General features: G+C 46.5%; 1 protein-coding gene across 4 annotated transcripts in view; it reads left to right on the top strand.

The window, feature by feature from the left end:
* PPP2R5D (protein phosphatase 2 regulatory subunit B'delta) overlaps positions 1-17,891 on the top strand; it is a 57,394-nt gene that overhangs the window by 30,412 nt on the left and 9,091 nt on the right. For all 4 annotated transcript variants that reach the window (XM_035111121.3, XM_088666780.1, XM_035111123.3 and 1 more), the window contains exons 6-14: positions 185-277; positions 1,958-2,088; positions 2,710-2,769; positions 4,368-4,476; positions 5,564-5,617; positions 11,634-11,804; positions 12,928-13,055; positions 14,590-14,691; positions 16,684-16,756. In XM_035111121.3, coding sequence (XP_034967012.3) covers positions 185-277; positions 1,958-2,088; positions 2,710-2,769; positions 4,368-4,476; positions 5,564-5,617; positions 11,634-11,804; positions 12,928-13,055; positions 14,590-14,691; positions 16,684-16,756 — 921 coding nt within the window. The remainder of the gene's footprint in view (positions 1-184; positions 278-1,957; positions 2,089-2,709; positions 2,770-4,367; positions 4,477-5,563; positions 5,618-11,633; positions 11,805-12,927; positions 13,056-14,589; positions 14,692-16,683; positions 16,757-17,891) is intronic.

The following is a 17,891-nucleotide window of genomic DNA, read 5'->3' as shown; positions in this document are numbered from 1 at the left end:
AATTTTTATTGTTGTCAGTGGGCTTTAATTGTTCTTCAAATAGGTTTGACCATTTTTTTTGTCGTTTAACTGTCCGACGGGGCACAACTTCTGTATCCCTGTGTTTGCAGCAGGTACGCAATGGCAATAACCAGTCTTGTACTTAAAAATAACACTTTTCCTGTTATTTCCTCTCCCTTCCTAGCTGGTTTATGAATTCTTTTTGAGGTTCCTGGAGTCCCCAGACTTCCAACCAAACATAGCCAAGAAATATATTGACCAGAAGTTTGTATTGTCAGTAAGTAGCTGCAGCCTCCTCCTAACTTGGCATTTATTTTAAAGCATTTCTAAACTGCTTAATATCAATCAATAAGCTTTATTTGCATAGCTGACAGCCATAGCAACAGAATACACGCAATATACAGTTAAAAACAACATGGATAAAAGGATCAGTCATATGGCTATGATTATCGTTTAAAAGATAGCCCTTAGTCTCATTGCACCATCAATGAATTTGGCAATGTGTTGTTCTCAGGTGATTTTGATCTGATAGAAGATCAAACTGCTTAATATTTAAAAATGGCATGGGGGCCGGTCAAGACAGGATAGAGAAGAGGTGGGGCCGACAGATGTCCCTGGAGAGGGATCCAGTTGGCTGGGCAATCTCCCCCCAGGTTGGGGGAACCCATATTAGAAGCAAAACAGCGTAACAAAAACAGAACATTGGTAATGGCAGGACCTAGTCTCATGGGTCAGAGGGGAAAATGGAACAAAGAGATATGGTTGGTACCCAGTTCACTCGTTCCGTTACCACAAGGATTTATGTTTGTGCAGTGGAACTTACCTCCCCTGCGCACGCACGCACACCCTGTGCCCTCCCCCAGAAATCTGCTCTGGAGGGTTGAGGGGGAGAAGCCCCTAGACCAGATTTAGTGGGTGGGGTACACTGGAAGGAGGAGAGAGAATCCTTGCACTGATGGAACACTGACTTTAATTCTATGTTGATTTCCATCTTCAGGCCGCCATCTTGATTCAAAATGGCCTCCAATTGTATCCAAAAAAACAAATCCCTGCAGGCTAATTTCATCAACTGTCACACCAAATTTGGTTATGATACCCTTGGAGGTGTCTAAATGCATAGTGAACAAATACTTGATTGAGGGATGTATATATGTGTATCTATGTATGTACGTACACACACACACACACACACACACACACGTTATATTATATGATTGCCTCTTGCTATATTACAGGCACCCCCAAACTTTGGCCCTCCAGATGTTTTGGACTACAATTCCCATCTTCCCCGACCACTGGTCCTGTTAGCTAGGGATCATGGGAGTTGTAGGCCAAAACATCTGGAGGGCCGTAGTTTGGGGATGCCTGCTATATTACCTATGTATTAACAGATGCTCTTCTCCATATTCCACCATTTCATGAGGTGCCGTATATGGCAATACAGGAGAGAGCCTTCTCTGTAGTGGTGTCTCTGTCTTAAGTCATACTGTACTTGGGATAGACCTATTGAAATGAGGAAGCATGACTTAACGCCCATTTGTTTCAGCGGAGTTACTCTCTGAGTATGAATTTTATCTCCTTTGAGTCTACGGGCAGAGAATTATTATGGCTTCACGGGTCGGATCCTTATCAGGATCTGCCACGTCTGCAAAATTTGGTAGTTTGGGGCAGAGCAATCAGCTGCATCACAAATGACATTAGGGCATTTAGTGCTTTGAAATCCCAAAGTCAAGACTTCAAAGCACTAGCAGGCAGCAAAAGAAGCCCCCCCCCCGCCTTTTGTTCCAGCAGCTATTTCACTGGAAACAGTTGCTGAAATGAAGGGGAAAGCATGGACGAAGCACCAGTGCCCCTCCTTTGCGCCAGCAGAAGTTGTGTGTGTGTGTGTGTGTGTGGGGAGAATCTGTTAGTGCTGGATCCGAGTGCACAAGAGATTGATTAAATCCTCCATCCTCAGCTGCTGGACCTGTTTGACAGTGAAGATCCCAGAGAGCGGGACTTTCTGAAGACTATTTTGCATAGGATTTATGGGAAATTCTTGGGCCTCCGAGCATATATAAGGCGGCAGATCAACAACATATTTTACAGGTAAATCCCGGTTACTGTCAATATTTAATCTATTGTGAATGTTTGTGTGTGGATTCAATCCTAACTCGAGCAGTTGCACCGCATTTCCTTGGAGATCCATTTAGTCCTCTTAACTCCAACAATGATTAGATAAATAGATGGAAGACCTATGAGTGACCGAGAACAGGAGCAGGGAACCTGCAAGCCTCCAGATGTTGTCAGATAGCCCTTCCCAGCATCCTCAATCATGGCTGGGAAGTTTCTGATTCACGAGGCTGCAGGGAAGATTAGGTGTTACGGTACCTGATGGAAGGATCAGGGCAAGCATCTCAGGGCCCATTGCAAGGCCTCTCCTTCCCTATAGCTCCTATTTGCTGCACCCTGTTTGCGCCATGCCCTCCCCCAGTCGTTGGAATTCCTTTCCCAGAAACACCCAGGCCTATTTGCCTTCCCCACTTTAGAAAGCAGAACACAGCGACGAAATCTACGCAGATGTGCTGCTTATGGCTATAGATTTCCTGCTCCCCCCCAGGGACAGAATGTGGAGCATTTTTATTTTGGGGGTGGAGAGTTCTTACCAAGCCTCTGTCCTCATGACGCCAGCCTGTATTTTCTGCTTGACACTTGCTTCTCTCTACTCAGGTTTATCTATGAGACAGAACACCATAACGGAATTGCAGAACTGCTAGAGATTTTAGGGAGGTAAGGGGTACACCTTTCTCTATATTATTCCCTCCCTGTTCTGTAGGGGGCTCCTTGGCAGGAACAACAACAACAACAACAACAACAACAACAACAACAACAACAACAACAACAACATTATTTATATGCCACTCATCTAATGGGGTTAACCAGCCACTCTGGGTAGCTCCCAACAAAATATTAAAAACAAAATAAAACATCAGCCATTAAAAACTTGCCTATGCATGGCCACCTTCGGATGTTTTCTAAAAGTCATAAGGTTATTTATCTCCTTGGCATCTGATGGGAGGGTGTTACACAGGGTAGAAGGGATGTGGGTGGCGCTGTGGTCTAAACCACTGAGCTTCTTGGGCTTGCTGATTGGAAGGTTCATCCCCGTGACCAGGTGAGCTCCCGTTGCTCTGTCTCAGCTCCTGCCAACATAGCATTTTGAAAGCACACAGTGCAAGCAGATAAATAGGTACTGCTGCAGCAGGAAGGTAAACAGCATTTTCATGCGCTCTGGCTTCTGTCGCAGTGTTCCGTTGCACCAGAAGGCGTTTAGGCATGCTGGCCACATGACCCGGAAATCTGTCTGTGGACGAATGCCAGCTCCCTTGGCCTGAAAAGTGAGATGAGCACAGCAACCCCATAGTCGCCTTTGATTGGACTTAACCGTCCAGGGGTCCTTTACCTTTTACCACAGGGCAGGGGCCACTACTTAGAAGGCCCTCTGCCTGGTTCCCTATAACTTCACTTCTCGCAGTGGGGGAACTGCCAGAAGGCCCTCGGAGGTGGACCTCAGTGTCTGGGCTGGATGGTGTGGGTAAAGACACTCCTTCAGGTATACAGGGCCGAGAATGTTTAGGGCTTTAAAGGTCAGCACCAACACTTTGAATTGTGCTTGGAAATGTGCTAGAAGCCAATATGGATCCTTTTGGACCGGTGTTATATGGTCCCGGCAGCCGCTCCCAGTCACTAGTCTAGCTGCAGCATTCTGGATTAGCTGTAGATTCCGAGTCACCTTCGAAGGTAGCCCCACGTAGAGAATGTTGCAATAGTCCAAGTGGGAGATAACCAGAGCATGCACCACTCTGGCGAGACAGTGCACAGCAGGTAGGGTCTCAGTCGGCATACCAGATGGGGCTAGTAGACGGTCACCTTGGACACAGAATTAACCTATGCTTCTATGGACAGCTGTCAGTCCAAAATGAACCCGCAGGCTGCTCACCTGGTCTTTTAATGGCACAGTTACCCTATTCAGGACCAGGGAGTCCCCCACACCTGCCTGTCCCCCAGAAACAGTACTTCTGTCTTACCCAGGATTCAACCTCAATAGGTGATTGCTAGCTGGGCCATCAAGTGACATTTATACACACACACACACACACACACACACACACACACACACTTCTGCTTAGAGTCTTTCAAGAAAGTCAAGAAAGCATGATATGAACCCTGCAGCTGGGTCCCTGGGAGCATTGCAGATGTTTCCTGCAGGATATCCTGACAGTGAGGCACAGCAGCAAGGCGGGGGGCTGGGAACTGCTCTGTGCACATACAAACATGCACAGACGGTGCGACTCTGAGATGTTTACTATTCTCTCCCTTCTCCTCAGTATAATCAATGGATTTGCTTTGCCCCTGAAGGAAGAGCACAAGATGTTCCTCATCCGGGTCTTGCTGCCGTTGCACAAAGTGAAATCTCTGAGCGTCTACCACCCCCAGGTAAGAAGCACGTTCAGTCAATGTGCGTTGCGCTCGCCGTAAAATGACAGGCAGGTTTAAGACCCTAAGAGGTGCCCTGCTGGATGCCGTAAAAGGCCCATCTAGTCCAGCATCCTATAGCATAATTTCCAATAGCAGCACTCCCTCTACGTGGGTTCCCCAGCAGCTGGTATTGAGAGATTTTCTGTCTCTGAACCTGGAGTTGGCATACAGACATATCAATCATACTGATAAACATGTCAGTTTGTAGTATTTTAATATAAATTTATTTTAAAACACAATCGTATCCGGCCTTTCTTCCATCACGGAACCCACAGCGGCACGTACCTGTGGTCTTCCGTCCAGTTAGTGACCAAACACAGGTCTGCTTAGCTTCTGCAAGGTGGTGGACAAAAGTCATGGAACCTCTTGCCCGCAGGGCATCTCCCCCCCCCCCCCGCAATCACACTCATCTCTCCCATGCACCTGACATCAGGTGTGGGGCAGCTGAGGACACAGCTACAGAGGAATAACTGGGAGCTTAAAGTGAGCTCCTGGTCATTCCTTTGCATGCGGGGGCTCCCTGAGAGCGAGGCCTCTGAATGAGTGCCTGCGTTCCAGATTTCATCTCTGCATACTGATACCAAAGGGGCTCATTGTCAATGGTCTTCCAAGGTGGCTGACCCACTTTCAGCTGGCAGGGTGGGGTTTAGGGGGTCTGGCTGGATCCAGTTCCCCATTCCTGCCCCAAACCATACTCTTAATCTCTAAGGAGGGCTCTAATCCCCTCCTAAAGCTGTTTGAGGCACCTATTTTCAGTCGACATACAAACACGGAAGTGGTGTGACCTGACGACCTTCTCTTGGCACAGAAATAAATCTCACCAAGTTCTAGGGAACCGAACCCTCGTGGAATTGCGCACAGGCTTGCAGCATTGGACTTGCAGGCTTGGATGCAGCTGGCTGCCAGCTGGCTGTCGCTGACTTGCATCTGCACCTTCTCATCGAAAGGCTGGTTATAAATACTTTCGGATAACACACAAGTTCTGCCTGCCTCTGCCGTTTCCATAGTGCCTGAAGTTCTGACTGTACTGTGCTCTTCCCTGCAGTTGGCATACTGTGTGGTGCAGTTCTTGGAGAAAGATAGCAGCCTGACCGAACCGGTAAGTGCTCCCTCTGGGTGGGGTTGCCTTGGAAGAATATTTGGAAACTTCGTATGGAGACTTCCTCCTCCTCCTCCTCCTCCTGCTGCTGTTAGGCCCTGTCTACACTGTATGTTTAAAGCAGTACCATACCACTTTAAGGGACACAGGTGGCGCTGTGGTCTAAACCACTGAGCCTCTTGGGCTTGCCGATCAGAAGGTCAGCGGTTCGAATCCCCACGACGGGCGACCTCCCGTTGCTCTGTCCCAGCTCCTGCCAACCTAGCAGTTCGAAAGCATGCAAAAAAGTGCAAGTAGATTAATAATAATAATAATAATAATAATAATAATAATAATAATTCATTATTTATACCCCGCCCGTCTGGCTGGGTTTCCCCAGCCACTCTGGGCAGCTTCCAACAGAAAAATATAACACAGTAATCTATTAAACATTAAAAGCCTCCCTGAACAGGGCTGCCTTCAGATGTCTTCTAAAAGTCTGGTAGTTGTTTTCCTCTTTGACATCTGTTGGGAGGGCATTCCACAGGGCAGGCGCCACCACCTAGAAGGCCCTCTGCCCAGTTCCCTGCAACTTGGCATCTCGCAACGAGGGAACTGCCAGAAGGCCCTCGGTGCTGGACCTCAGTGTCCGGGCAGAATGATGGAGGTGGAGACGCTCCTTCAGGTATACTGGACCGAGGCCATTTAGGGCTTTAAAGGTCAGCACCAACACTTTGAATTGTGCTTGGAAACGTACTGGGAGCCAATGTAGATATTTCAAGACCGGTGTTATGTGGTCTCGGCGGCCGTTCCCAGTCACCAGTCTAGCTGCCGCATTCTGGATTAGTTGTAGTTTCCGAGTCACCTTCAAAGGTAGCCCCTCCAGCTGGAAGGTAAATGACATGTCCATGCGCTGCTATGGTTTTGGTGTTCCATTGCGGCAGAAGCCGCTTAGACATCCTGGCCACATGACCCGGAAAAACTGCGGACAAACACTGGCTCCCTCGGCCTGTAAAGCGAGATGAGCGACACAACCCCAGAGTCGTCTGCAGCTGGACTTAACTGTCCTTTACCTCCCCCCCCCGACTTTAAGCAGTCATGGCTTCTTCCCCCAAAGAATCCTGGGAACTATAGTTTGTTAAGGGTGCTGAGAGACGTTAGGAGACAGGAATCTCTGGCAGGGGTGGGGAGGGAGCTTCTGAGACCGTGGGTTAATTTGGACACATCAAAAAAAGCGATTCAGTTAAACGCGTTGTAAATGTCATACTGGAAAATGCCGTTTGCAAAAGGCAGGACTCCACAGTACAAACGCTCTATCTTTACGAATATAGCCGAGTCCCACATCTGCATCATACAATTAAGAGTGCTGAGAGTTCTTAGATGACCTCTCGTCCCCTCACAGCACTAGAATTCCGTGCCAAGAGGGATTGATTGTTAAACCACTCCTCAGATTGTAGCTTTGTAAGGGGAATAGGGGTCAACCTATTAGCTCTCAGCACCTGTAACCAAATCATCACCATCACTTTTAATTTGTGTACCGTCTTTTTATGTTACAATACTCAAGGCGGTTTACAAGATGAAGAAACACAAGAATGTACACCTTATAACAATCTAATGCAATACAAAAATGTGATAATAAAACATATTGTGAGGGACAGGGGATATCGCAAAGTCCCTCCCCTCCTGAGTTCCAGCCCATCCCCGAGCGCAGGGGAAAGCAGGGAGAGTTCCGACTCAAGTGGGGAAGCAGGAAGTGGTGTCCGAGGCTCAGGCAGGGTAGCGGAGCCATCGTCCCAGGTGGGACAGGAAGAGGGAAGCAAGGGGGGCAGACCCATTCCCCCAACTCCGGAATTGCGCAGAAAACGTAGGGGGAAGAGGCTGGGTCTCCCCAAGTTGTTATGCTGGAGAAAAACGCGCCAAACGCCATTCGGAGGTTCTGACTCAAGCGGATAAGATGTGTCTCTGTAAATAGTACTGCCTTTAGCACTGTAAATACGCAGCACCAATAAAAAGATAAAATGCAGAGCCGTGTGGAGTCGTTACTCTGAAGTAGCCCACCCAGGCCACTGTGACACATATCTTTAAAAATAAGCAACCTACATCAAATAAAGTAACGTTCAACAATCATTAGAATAGTATAGAATAATATTAAACATCAGCAATATAAAAATTAAACAAAAATCCACTCCTTAACAATTACAGTAAATAACTTCTAAGCTGCAATCAATAAAACAATAACAAGATTCTTTAGGGGGAAGCCATAACTAATGACATGATATTGCTTTAAATGCATGTTGCACATGTGGCCTTTGGAGATTTCTGTTTACTAATAGCAGACTCATTCTCTGAGTGCCTTTCCTTACCTAGCCCAAAGGAGACCACGCTTGCACAAAAGAGAATTGTCAGCAGGCTTGGGGGAAACCCAGCCTTTGCTTGAGCACAGACTTTAATGGGAGAGGGAAAATAAAGGGGGTGAGGGGGAGGTAGGTGTGACGGAATGGAGTAGCCTAGAGAAGGGAGAGCTTGCTGGCTGGCACTTTGAACGGCAGCACTTTGCATTATATTGCAGATCTTGTTGGTGCCCTTGATGCTGCTCGCTCTTTGGGGTTGGGGTGTTGTTTGGGGGTGTTTTTTTTGTGTGGCAGGGGTTATTTGCTATTGGTCTTTTGTATCTTCATTTTAGATCCTTGTGATTTGCATGGAAATCGTTCAGTTCGGTTGTGCGTCTTTTAATATTTTACAGTATTTACTGTTTATGAATACTTTTTGTTATGTGTTTTTTGCCCGCTGTATGTAAGCTGCCTTGAGCATGGTTTAAACTGGAAAAACGGCATATATATAAGATTATACATATATGTATGCAGTTAGTTTCTAAGCCCATTTCAAAGTGCGGGTGATGGATCTTTTAAACCAGTGCTCCTCAACCTTGGGCCTCCAGATGTTTTGAGACTACAATTCCCATCATCCCTGACCACTGGTCCTGCTAGCTAGGGATCATGGGAGTTGTAGGCCAAAAACATCTGGAGGCCCAAGGTTGAGGACCACTGTTTTAAACCATAAATGGGCTCAGGGTACAATATCTGAGGAGGCATTCTTTTATTCTGGAGGGTTGTGAATACTGTTTAGTGATGTGATTTTTTTAAATTTTGTTTTTGGTTATTTTTTGAGAGTGCTGGGTGATTTTTTTTTGTAATCATGATTCACTGCTTTCGCGTTACTGGTTTTTATTTTGTTGTTTGTATGGTTGTAAATACTCTGAGGGCTGTTCATGTGGCAGATAAGAAAGCCCAGTGTGTGCATTCTGTATATAAGGAGTTAAGTTGGTTTTTCAAAGTTCAAACCGCTCCTGCACTGTTGACCTATTGTACTGTGGAGTTTTTTTGAGTGTGGCAAAACAATGCAAGCTTATCTCACCATCAGCACGAATGGCTTAAAAGTAGTTTGCCCTGTGAACATAAAAAGTATAGGCAACTTGACTTAACACTGAACAGAGGTGAATTGGTGTGGTGTCAATGGGGGTTGGAGACATGTTACTATTTCTGCAGCGGGCATCCCGGTCACCAGCATCCTAGAGCCATCAATCAGCATGAAAGGGGAGCTTTTTAGCTACTAAGAAGAAGCCTTTTCACCTTTTTTTTTGCTGGCGGGAGCCAATCAGAGTGAAGAGAACGAGAGTCAGCCGCTGAAAACTGACTCCTAGGGTCGCTCTGGAGAAGGTGCTTTGGGAAGAACGCCGAAGAGGATCTTGTTCTTTGTGCTCCGAAAGCTAAGCATTTGGGAGCGCTGAAAACACAAGGCGCTTCTGTTTCGAAAGAATGGCGTGCAAGTTCTGCAAAGTACAATAGAACTTTAAGAAGAACACGGCTAAAGTCACTCCGAAAGAAGGGCACATTTTCCAGCTGAAAAGCAGCACATGGAGATCTGCATTGATTGTTGCAGTGCTAACTATTACTATTGTATAGTTACACCATATAAGGCTGCAGAAACTTAGATGAGCATGTGGCTGTGACTCTCATGTAGGGACCCTTCAGAAAAAATGTGTGGGGCTCATTCCTCATACTTCTCATTTGAATTGTGAAAGATCCAATGCGCTTCTATTAGAATTACTGTACCACTGATTTTGATATGCGGACACAAATCAGGAAAGCTAGAACAGGCAAGCTACACTTCGACCGCTCTTCTTTTTGCCCTGCCTGGCAATGCACTTCCCAAAAGCCCTTTGGATCCTTGTGACTTAGGACATGCTGCCATCCTTCCCGAAACTGCATTGTTGCCTTAGGTGATCTATGGTTTGAACTTTGATCGCACTGACGCCCTGGGAAAAATCAGGCTGGGCCACTGCAGAGTATTTTTGGCACGTTCTTTGAAAGCATAGAAGCTTAGGTAAAAAGATACTTCAGTTAGCGCTGCTGAGAAGTGTAATAATGAGTGCAGCAGAGTGTCTTTAGATTACTTGATTTCTCTGTTGTTCCAGGTTCTATGAAACTGAATTGGTGTTAAGTCATAAGTAGAGCGACTGAAAGTGGGTTGGGGGAGGATCACGTTTGCATAACACAGACCTTGTTTGAAGTTGCAGTGATAAATGTGTGACTGACTTCACATTATTACGTTTGCTTCACACACTATTCTGCAGAAATATTAATTTCTGGGCCAGATTAAAAATTAAGGCAGGTTGTTTTCTGCTGCTCCAGAGAAGCGGACACGGAGCAACGGATTCAAACTACAAGAAAGAAAATTCCACCTAAACATTAGGAAGAACTTCCTGACAGTAAGAGCTGTTCGGCAGTGGAATTTGCTGCCAAGGAGTGTGGTGGAGTCTCCTTCTTTGGAGGTCTTTAAGCAGAGGCTTGACAGCCATCTGTCAGGAATGCTTTGATGGTGTTTCCTGCTTGGCAGGGGGTTGGACTGGATGGCCCTTGTGGTCTCTTCCAACTCTATGATTCTATGATTCTATGATTCCTCCAAGCAGCCAAGAGGATGACTGCAAGATAAGCATTCATAGACAAGCACTAAGGGTGTAAACCAGTTGCAGAATGTTTAGGTCAGGCATCCCCAAACTGTGGCCCTCCAGATGTTTTGGCCTACAACCTCCATGATCCCTAGCTAACAGGACCAACGGTCAGGGATGATGGGAATTGTAGTCCAAAACATCTGGAGGGCCGAAGGTTGGGGATGCCTGGTTTAGGTGAACGACCACCTGCCTTTTAACTGATTCATTATTTAATCAATTTCTGAAACCTATAGGTTTCTAAAACCTTAATACAAGCTGCATTTTTTGAGATACTTTAAGAAAAGCGTGCAAACTTTCATGAGAAGGTCATATGGAATGTTTGCCATTTCCTGTGACAAACACACACCAGAAGCAAAGCATTCTTTAAACAAAACAAAGTATACCCCAAGTTCTTGCTGGTTAAATTAATCTTACTAGGATTTCTGGTTAAGTTTCGCTCCTTGATGAAAAATAGCCTTTTCATTTATAAACAACTAAAACCATAGTTGATTCATGAAACGTAATTGAAGCTTACAGGGCTGAACAGCACAGAAGCAGCTAGAGATTTCTAGCTTTGCATTGAAACCAGCACACCTCCTTATGAAATGCTCCCCTTCTTGTGGATTCCTCATGGAATGCAGTGTAAGATGCAGGATATGCTCAGATGCAACACTAAACAATGGTTTGGCATTATACAGATAGGCAGATAATAAGCCTCAGGCTTGTGCCCTCCTCTCTCTTCCCCTTCTTCCCCTTGTGTGTGATGATTAATAACTTTCAACAGAAATAAAAAAATTCTCAAAAATCTGTATGTGCAATAATTATGTCACATTAAGTAAATTGACACTGTATCTTGTGCCTTTTGACTAATTAAGCACAAGCTTAGAGGATAAAGGCCCTGGGGGGTAAGTTGCTATCTTTTGGCCTCAGGATTTCACTATTGGCAATTTTTCTTCTTCCAGACTTAAAATTCTTGTTGCTATCAGCAACAAATGTTCCTGCTTGTTTCTCTAACGCTCATAGAATCTCGTTTCTTCATCTGTTCAGGTGATTATGGGCTTGCTGAAGTTTTGGCCAAAAACACACAGTCCCAAGGAGGTGATGTTCCTGAATGAGCTGGAAGAAATATTAGACGTCATTGAACCCTCGGAGTTTGTGAAGGTTATGGAACCCCTGTTCCGGCAACTGGCGAAGTGTGTCTCCAGCCCACACTTCCAGGTAGGTTCGAAACTCAGGATGCTGGCAGCAGCTTTAATCTCTGTTCAAATGCAGACTGAAACGCTGAAATTTTGAAGCATGCCTTTAAGGCCTTATGCGGCTTAGGACCCTCGTACCTACGGGACCCCCTCTCCCAGTATGCCCCTCAGAGGACATTAAGGTCCACAAATAATAACATACTGGAGATCCCGAGTCACAAGGTGGTTAGGCTGGCCTCGACCAGGACCAGGGCCTTCTCAGTACTGGCCCCGACCTGGTGGAACGCTCTGTCTCAGGAGGCTAGGGCCCTGCAGGATTTGTCATCTTTTCATAGGGCCTGCAAGACAGAGCTGTTCAGCTTAGCCTTTGGACTGACGCAGTCTCACACCGGGGGGTTACCCCCCCCCCCTAAGGTTTTATCTTATAATGGTTTTATCTTACTTGTAGATTTTTAATTTTAAAATGGAATTTTAACATTGTATTAATCTGCATTTTAATTGAATTGTTTCTTTTATACCTGCGTTGATTTTTTTTTTTTGTTAGCCGCCCTGAGTCTTGACTGGGAAGGGCGGGGTATAAATAAAATTATTATTATTATTATTAGATGAGCAATTATTCAATGAAAGTTTTTATAGCTAGCGCAATTGGAAAGTACACCTTCCTCATCAGTGTAGTGACCCACTTCAGATGATCTCACTGTGTTTACTGTTAGGAAGTCCCCCCCCCCCCAAAAAAAAATTTAGCTGAAATTATTTCCATACATTCTAGTCCTGCTCTCTTGAGCAACAGATAATGAAGTTGATGCTCCCTCTATGTGGCAGCCCTTCAGATATTGGAAGGCCGTTATTATGCCTTGCCTTAATCTCCTCTCAATCCTGCTAAACACGCCCAACTTTTTCAGCTATCCTTCGTTGGGCTGATCGCCCTCAACTGAACGTGCTCTGGTTTGTCAATGTCCTCCTTAAAATGTGGTGTCCAGAACAGGCCACTGTACTCCAGATGTGGCTTGCACAGCAGGCAATAGAATGAATTTGTTTCTGCTTGTGATAAGGGCACTAGGTTTCTGTTAATTCACCTTCATATTGCATTACCTGCAATAAGATCTCCCTTGTTTCAGAAGTTATATTTTGCTTTATTTATACAGGTGGCCGAGAGGGCGTTGTACTATTGGAACAATGAGTACATCATGAGCTTGATCAGTGACAATGCAGCCAAAATTCTCCCCATCATGTTCCCGGCGCTCTACAAGAATTCCAAAAGTCATTGGAACAAGTAAGTCATTTCTGTGTGTGTTGGGCATGAGTGGAAGTACAACTGATAGAGCTCCGCCTTGCTCTTCCACCATGGCCTATTGGTGCCACTCATGCAAAGTTTGGCACAGGGAGAAAGAAAAGGGCTCTGATGATGACGATTGCTAGCAATATGCTGGGGGCGCATGGAATAGGTTGCCTCCCCTTGAGTTTGTTCTTTTTATCAGAACATTTATAACTAGGAGTTTTATGTGGTTTGTCCACCATTGGTCCCCACGCTGCACTCACCTCTCACCTGTGGCTCCTAGAAGCTGTCAGCATGCAGTAATGGCCACATCCCGGGAAACGGCTTTGACTGGCCAGCTAAACCAAGCGAGGGTAGCCGATGGGTCTCAAACCCCTGCAAGTTAGGGATTTCCTCTGCATGCGAAGACAGACTCTGGCAGATTGAGCGGACAAGACCAATAGTTGGTCTAACCATAGCTGCCAAGTCTCCCGTATTCCCCAGGAAATTCCCGTTTTTCCAGCTGTTTTTTTGTTTTTCCCCAGTTTATTCTGGCGCGACGGCCATTTTGGAACTGGGCGGAGCATGCTCAGAAGCGACTTTTGATGCTGCTCTGCCCAGTTCCAAAATGGCTGCAGTGCGACTTCTGGCGCAGCGGCCATTTTGGAACTGGGCAAAGCAGCATCAAAAGTCACTTCTGAGCATGCTCCGCCCAGTTCCAAAATGGCGGCAGTGCTACTTCCGATCTGCTACTTCCGGCCCGGTCCCTTATTTCTTCGACAGCAACTTGGCAGGTATGGGTTTAACGGTCAAGAAGGTGGTTTCTGCACATGCTGTGAGAGGCACATGGGGCTCTTCAACCAGGGAAGGGAGCCCATCTAAAAGAAATACACTTGATCCTAAACCTCCACTGCCTTATGGGGTATCTTCGGGAGAAGAAAAGGCCTTAAGGAATAAACCTTGCACAAATCCGGAGTGGATTCCCTAGGATGATTGGGTGGTGCCTTGTACGCCTCCTCCCAGCAACTCCTGAGTGGGGATTCGAACCCTGGTCTCCCAGGTCCTCGTCCAGTACTCTAACCACTATGCCACACTGGCTTCCATATACACTGCCCAGGCTTGTGCCCCGGGGAGGTCACTTTGGGGCTGCTAATGCAGTGGTTTGATTTCACCCCTGGAGGTGCACTCCATTGTCTCTCAACAACGACAACAATTTATAACTGGGATGGGGGATCCGTGGCCCTCCAGAGGCTGTCGGACTCCAGCCCCCATCACTCCTTTTGCATGCTGGCTGGGGCAGATGAGAGTTGGATTCCAATACCCTCTGGAGTTCTACAGGTTGCCCACCCCCAACTTACAGGTCTTCTTAGGGGTAGTGGGGGGATAAATGGGTGTGTCCTGGCATTTGAAGCTATTCTTCCTTTTTATATCAGGTATTGGAAGTTTACTGTCCTGGTCCATTAGATCTCTTCTTCGGAAGGGCAGTTCCCCCACCTTTTATCCAAAGTGCTCTTTAATTCATTCTCCACCTCTTTTCTTTTCTTTTTTTAAGGACAATCCATGGGTTGATCTACAATGCACTGAAGCTGTTCATGGAGATGAACCAGAAGCTGTTTGACGACTGCACACAGCAGTATAAGGCAGAGAAGCAGAAGTGAGTACTCGTGGCTGGGGAAACTCTGCCCACAGCTAACCCTGCGACTAGTGGGACCATCCCACTTGACAGCAGCTACCAAGTCTAAACCACTGAGCCTCTTAGGCTTGCCGATCAGAAGGTCGGCGGTTCGAATCCCCGCAACGGGGTGAGCTCCCGTTGCTCAGTCTATCCCAGCTCCTGTCAACCGAGCAGTTCAAAAGCACGGCAGGTAGATAAACAGGTGCTGCTCTGGCAGGAAGGCAAACAGCGTTTCCGTGCACTCTGGCTTCCGTCACGCTGTTCCGTTTCTCCAGAAGCTGCTTAGTCCTGCTGGCCTCATGACCTGGAAATCTTATCTGTGGACAAACACCGGCTCCCTTAGCCTGAAAAGCAAGTTGGGCGCCGCAACCCCATAGTCGCCTTTGACTGGACTTAACCGTCCAGGGGTCCTTTACCTCACCTTACCTAGAGGTTGGGGCAGGGGACCCGATACTGCTGGAGAACAATCTCCCATCATTCTTGACCATTGCCTATGTTGGCTGGGGCTGATGGGACCTGAAGCACATCACGATTGGACATTGCCTGGTGGGAGAAGGAAAGCAAAACGCTCTCCATCAGCTGCCTGGTGGCAGAGAAAGGAGCCCAGCTGCTGTGCCTTAGGCAGGGAGAAGGCTGGGAAGACAGGGAGGATATAAAAAGCCTCAGAGAGTGGGAAGAAAGGGAAGAAGCCCCATGGAGACAGGCTGGGCTAGTTGGATGCTTAAATAATGTGACTCTACAGAGGTTGGGAGAATGCGGGCTGCAATTCCTTTTTGGAAGTCCTCTTCATGCTGTTCTCCTAAGTCAGAGGGAATACTATCAGCCTATGCTGATCTAGCCCCGCTGCTTCCTGGGGAGGCATAGGGCCCTGGATTTAATCCTGGCAAGGCCACTGAGGCATCCCACTTGACAGCAGCTACCAGGTCTAAACCACTGAGCCTCTTAGGCTTGCCGATCAGAAGGTCGGCGGTTCGAAGCTATGGAACAAGCAGCTTCCACGGGGGGTACAGCACTTGTGTCCCTCTTTGGGGAAGAGCCTCAGCTCTGGGAGGAACTGCCTGTCCCTGGGGATTGGGACTTACCTCCGAGGAGACGGGACTGGAAGAGGGAGACTTGGGACACCGAAGAAAGGACTATAATGAGGCAGCCCTCTATGAGTCTGCTGAAAGACTCAGGGATGGTAGGAATGTGGTTCACCAGAGGTGAAAGCCACAAATAAGATTAAGAAAGAGGGGAAGACCACAGATTAGGGATTTGTGCCTCCTTTACGAAAAGGGCATGGACTAAGAGGGCTCTTATGCATGGAGATATGGAGTAATTGGGGTGACGGCAGTCCCCTCAGTAATCTGAGGCGAAAGGATCAGCTAGGAACGAACTTGTCTCTTTTGAGGCACGGCTTGAGCGATTCCTCAGCCATCTTATTTTTTAGAAAAGGAAAGAGCAGGATAGATGTGTTTACATTTGCATCCTCTTGGTATGCAGCCTGCAGGAAGCCTCATGCAAGTTCCAGAGATAACAGAAGCCCAGCCCACACTAACTCAGAGCAAGAGGAAAGCTTTCAGTGGAGCTGCCCCTGTTTTTGTGGGAATAGCATTCCTGTTGAGATATAGCAGTTTCCAAAACCAACTGAAGACATTTTTGTCCCATTGGCTTTCCCATCTGGATGAATGGGTCTCTGCCACGGGTGTCTACTTTGCAATTTATTTATTTTTGCATTGACACACACACACACACACACACCTGCTGCTGTTTGCTGTGTTTTTAATTGCTTAGCTGCTTTAATTTTTGGGGGGTACATTGATATGTGTGTAAGGCAGTTAATTATTTAAAATATCTGTTTAATATGGAGCATTTGATTGGGTTTTGAAGAATGGCATAACTTGACTAGAGCTCTAGAGGGAGGGCGCAGGTTAAAAGTCTAAATGAAAAAACAACACCCACCCTTTAAAAAAAAATCTTTTTCTTTTTCAGAGGGCGGTTCAGGTTGAAGGAACGAGAAGAGATGTGGCACAAGATTGAGGAGCTGGCCCGCCAAAATCCTCAGGTAATAGTTGTTAGCAACAGAGGGAAGATGTTTTGGTCGTGTACTTTCTTAGGTGACCAGACCACAAACTTGTTACCTTAACAATAAACTCGGTATGTGTTTGCTCCAGTGAATAAGCATTGAACTATGTCTAGGACAGGGAACCTGTGTCCCTCCAGATGTTGTTGCACATGCTGATGGAAATTGGAGGCCAGCAAAATCTGAAGGGCCACACCAGGTTGGCTATCCCTGCACTAGGACCTGTGGTTTTAAATTTCTGCATGGCCCTGGCCGAGTTGCTGTTGGCTTCAGTTCCTCATCTATAAAATGGCAATTCTTTTCAGATGCAGAAGATAAGAGATTATAAATAACAAGATCAATGGTTTCTTTGTCCTTTGTTGAGCACGGTAGATATGTCTCCACAAGGTATTTGCTAAAACACACAGTTTAATTCTCCCTCACTTCTTTTTGGCAAAGTAGCATCCAGGTATTAATCAGCTCCTGTCACCTCTGTTTGCTCATTTCAAATATGGTTACTAAATGCCTGCTTCATAGATTGGTAAGTGTTGCTATGTCTGGAACAAACATGAGCTGGCTTATACTGAGCCAGCTCTCATTAGCTCAGTACTGGAAGCGGCTCTCCAAAGTTTCAGGCCAAGAGCATTTTGCACCCCTACTTGCAAAGGCGAGTAATTCAGCCTGGGACCATTGCTTTATTTATAGCATTTATATGCTACCTTTTAGGGCACAGCCCCAACAGATCCAGTTGATGCCCATTTTGAATACTAAACATAAGATTCAGGAAACGTAAGGAAGCACCAAGCCTTGGGAATCAGTGGTGTAAAAGCACTTAGTTACGGAAAGGCAGAGTCACGTTTGAAGGATAATGCTGAAAGGGGCCCTCAGTAGTTCTACAGTAGTGGAGTTCCACTACCGTAGAACTTGGTGGTGAGGCCACCACCAAGAAGGCCCTTTCCCTTTTGCTTACCAACCCAGTTCACTGTTCTTGTGAGGACTCCGTGATGGCCTCTGCCTTTGATCTTAGCAAACAAGCAGGATCTTTTATTATGTAAACGACCTTTGCACAGAAGACTTGTCCACTGCCCCCAAGCTATGGCCCTTCCCTGGAGCAGTGACCTTTGGAAACAGAAGTGGT

The sequence above is a fragment of the Zootoca vivipara genome, chromosome 3 (genome assembly GCF_965207765.1).
Source record: "Zootoca vivipara chromosome 3, rZooViv2.hap1.1, whole genome shotgun sequence".
Classification (NCBI taxonomy): domain Eukaryota; kingdom Metazoa; phylum Chordata; class Lepidosauria; order Squamata; family Lacertidae; genus Zootoca; species Zootoca vivipara.
Note: the sequence above shows the minus strand (reverse complement) of the source record. Positions and strands in the feature narration are given on the sequence as shown.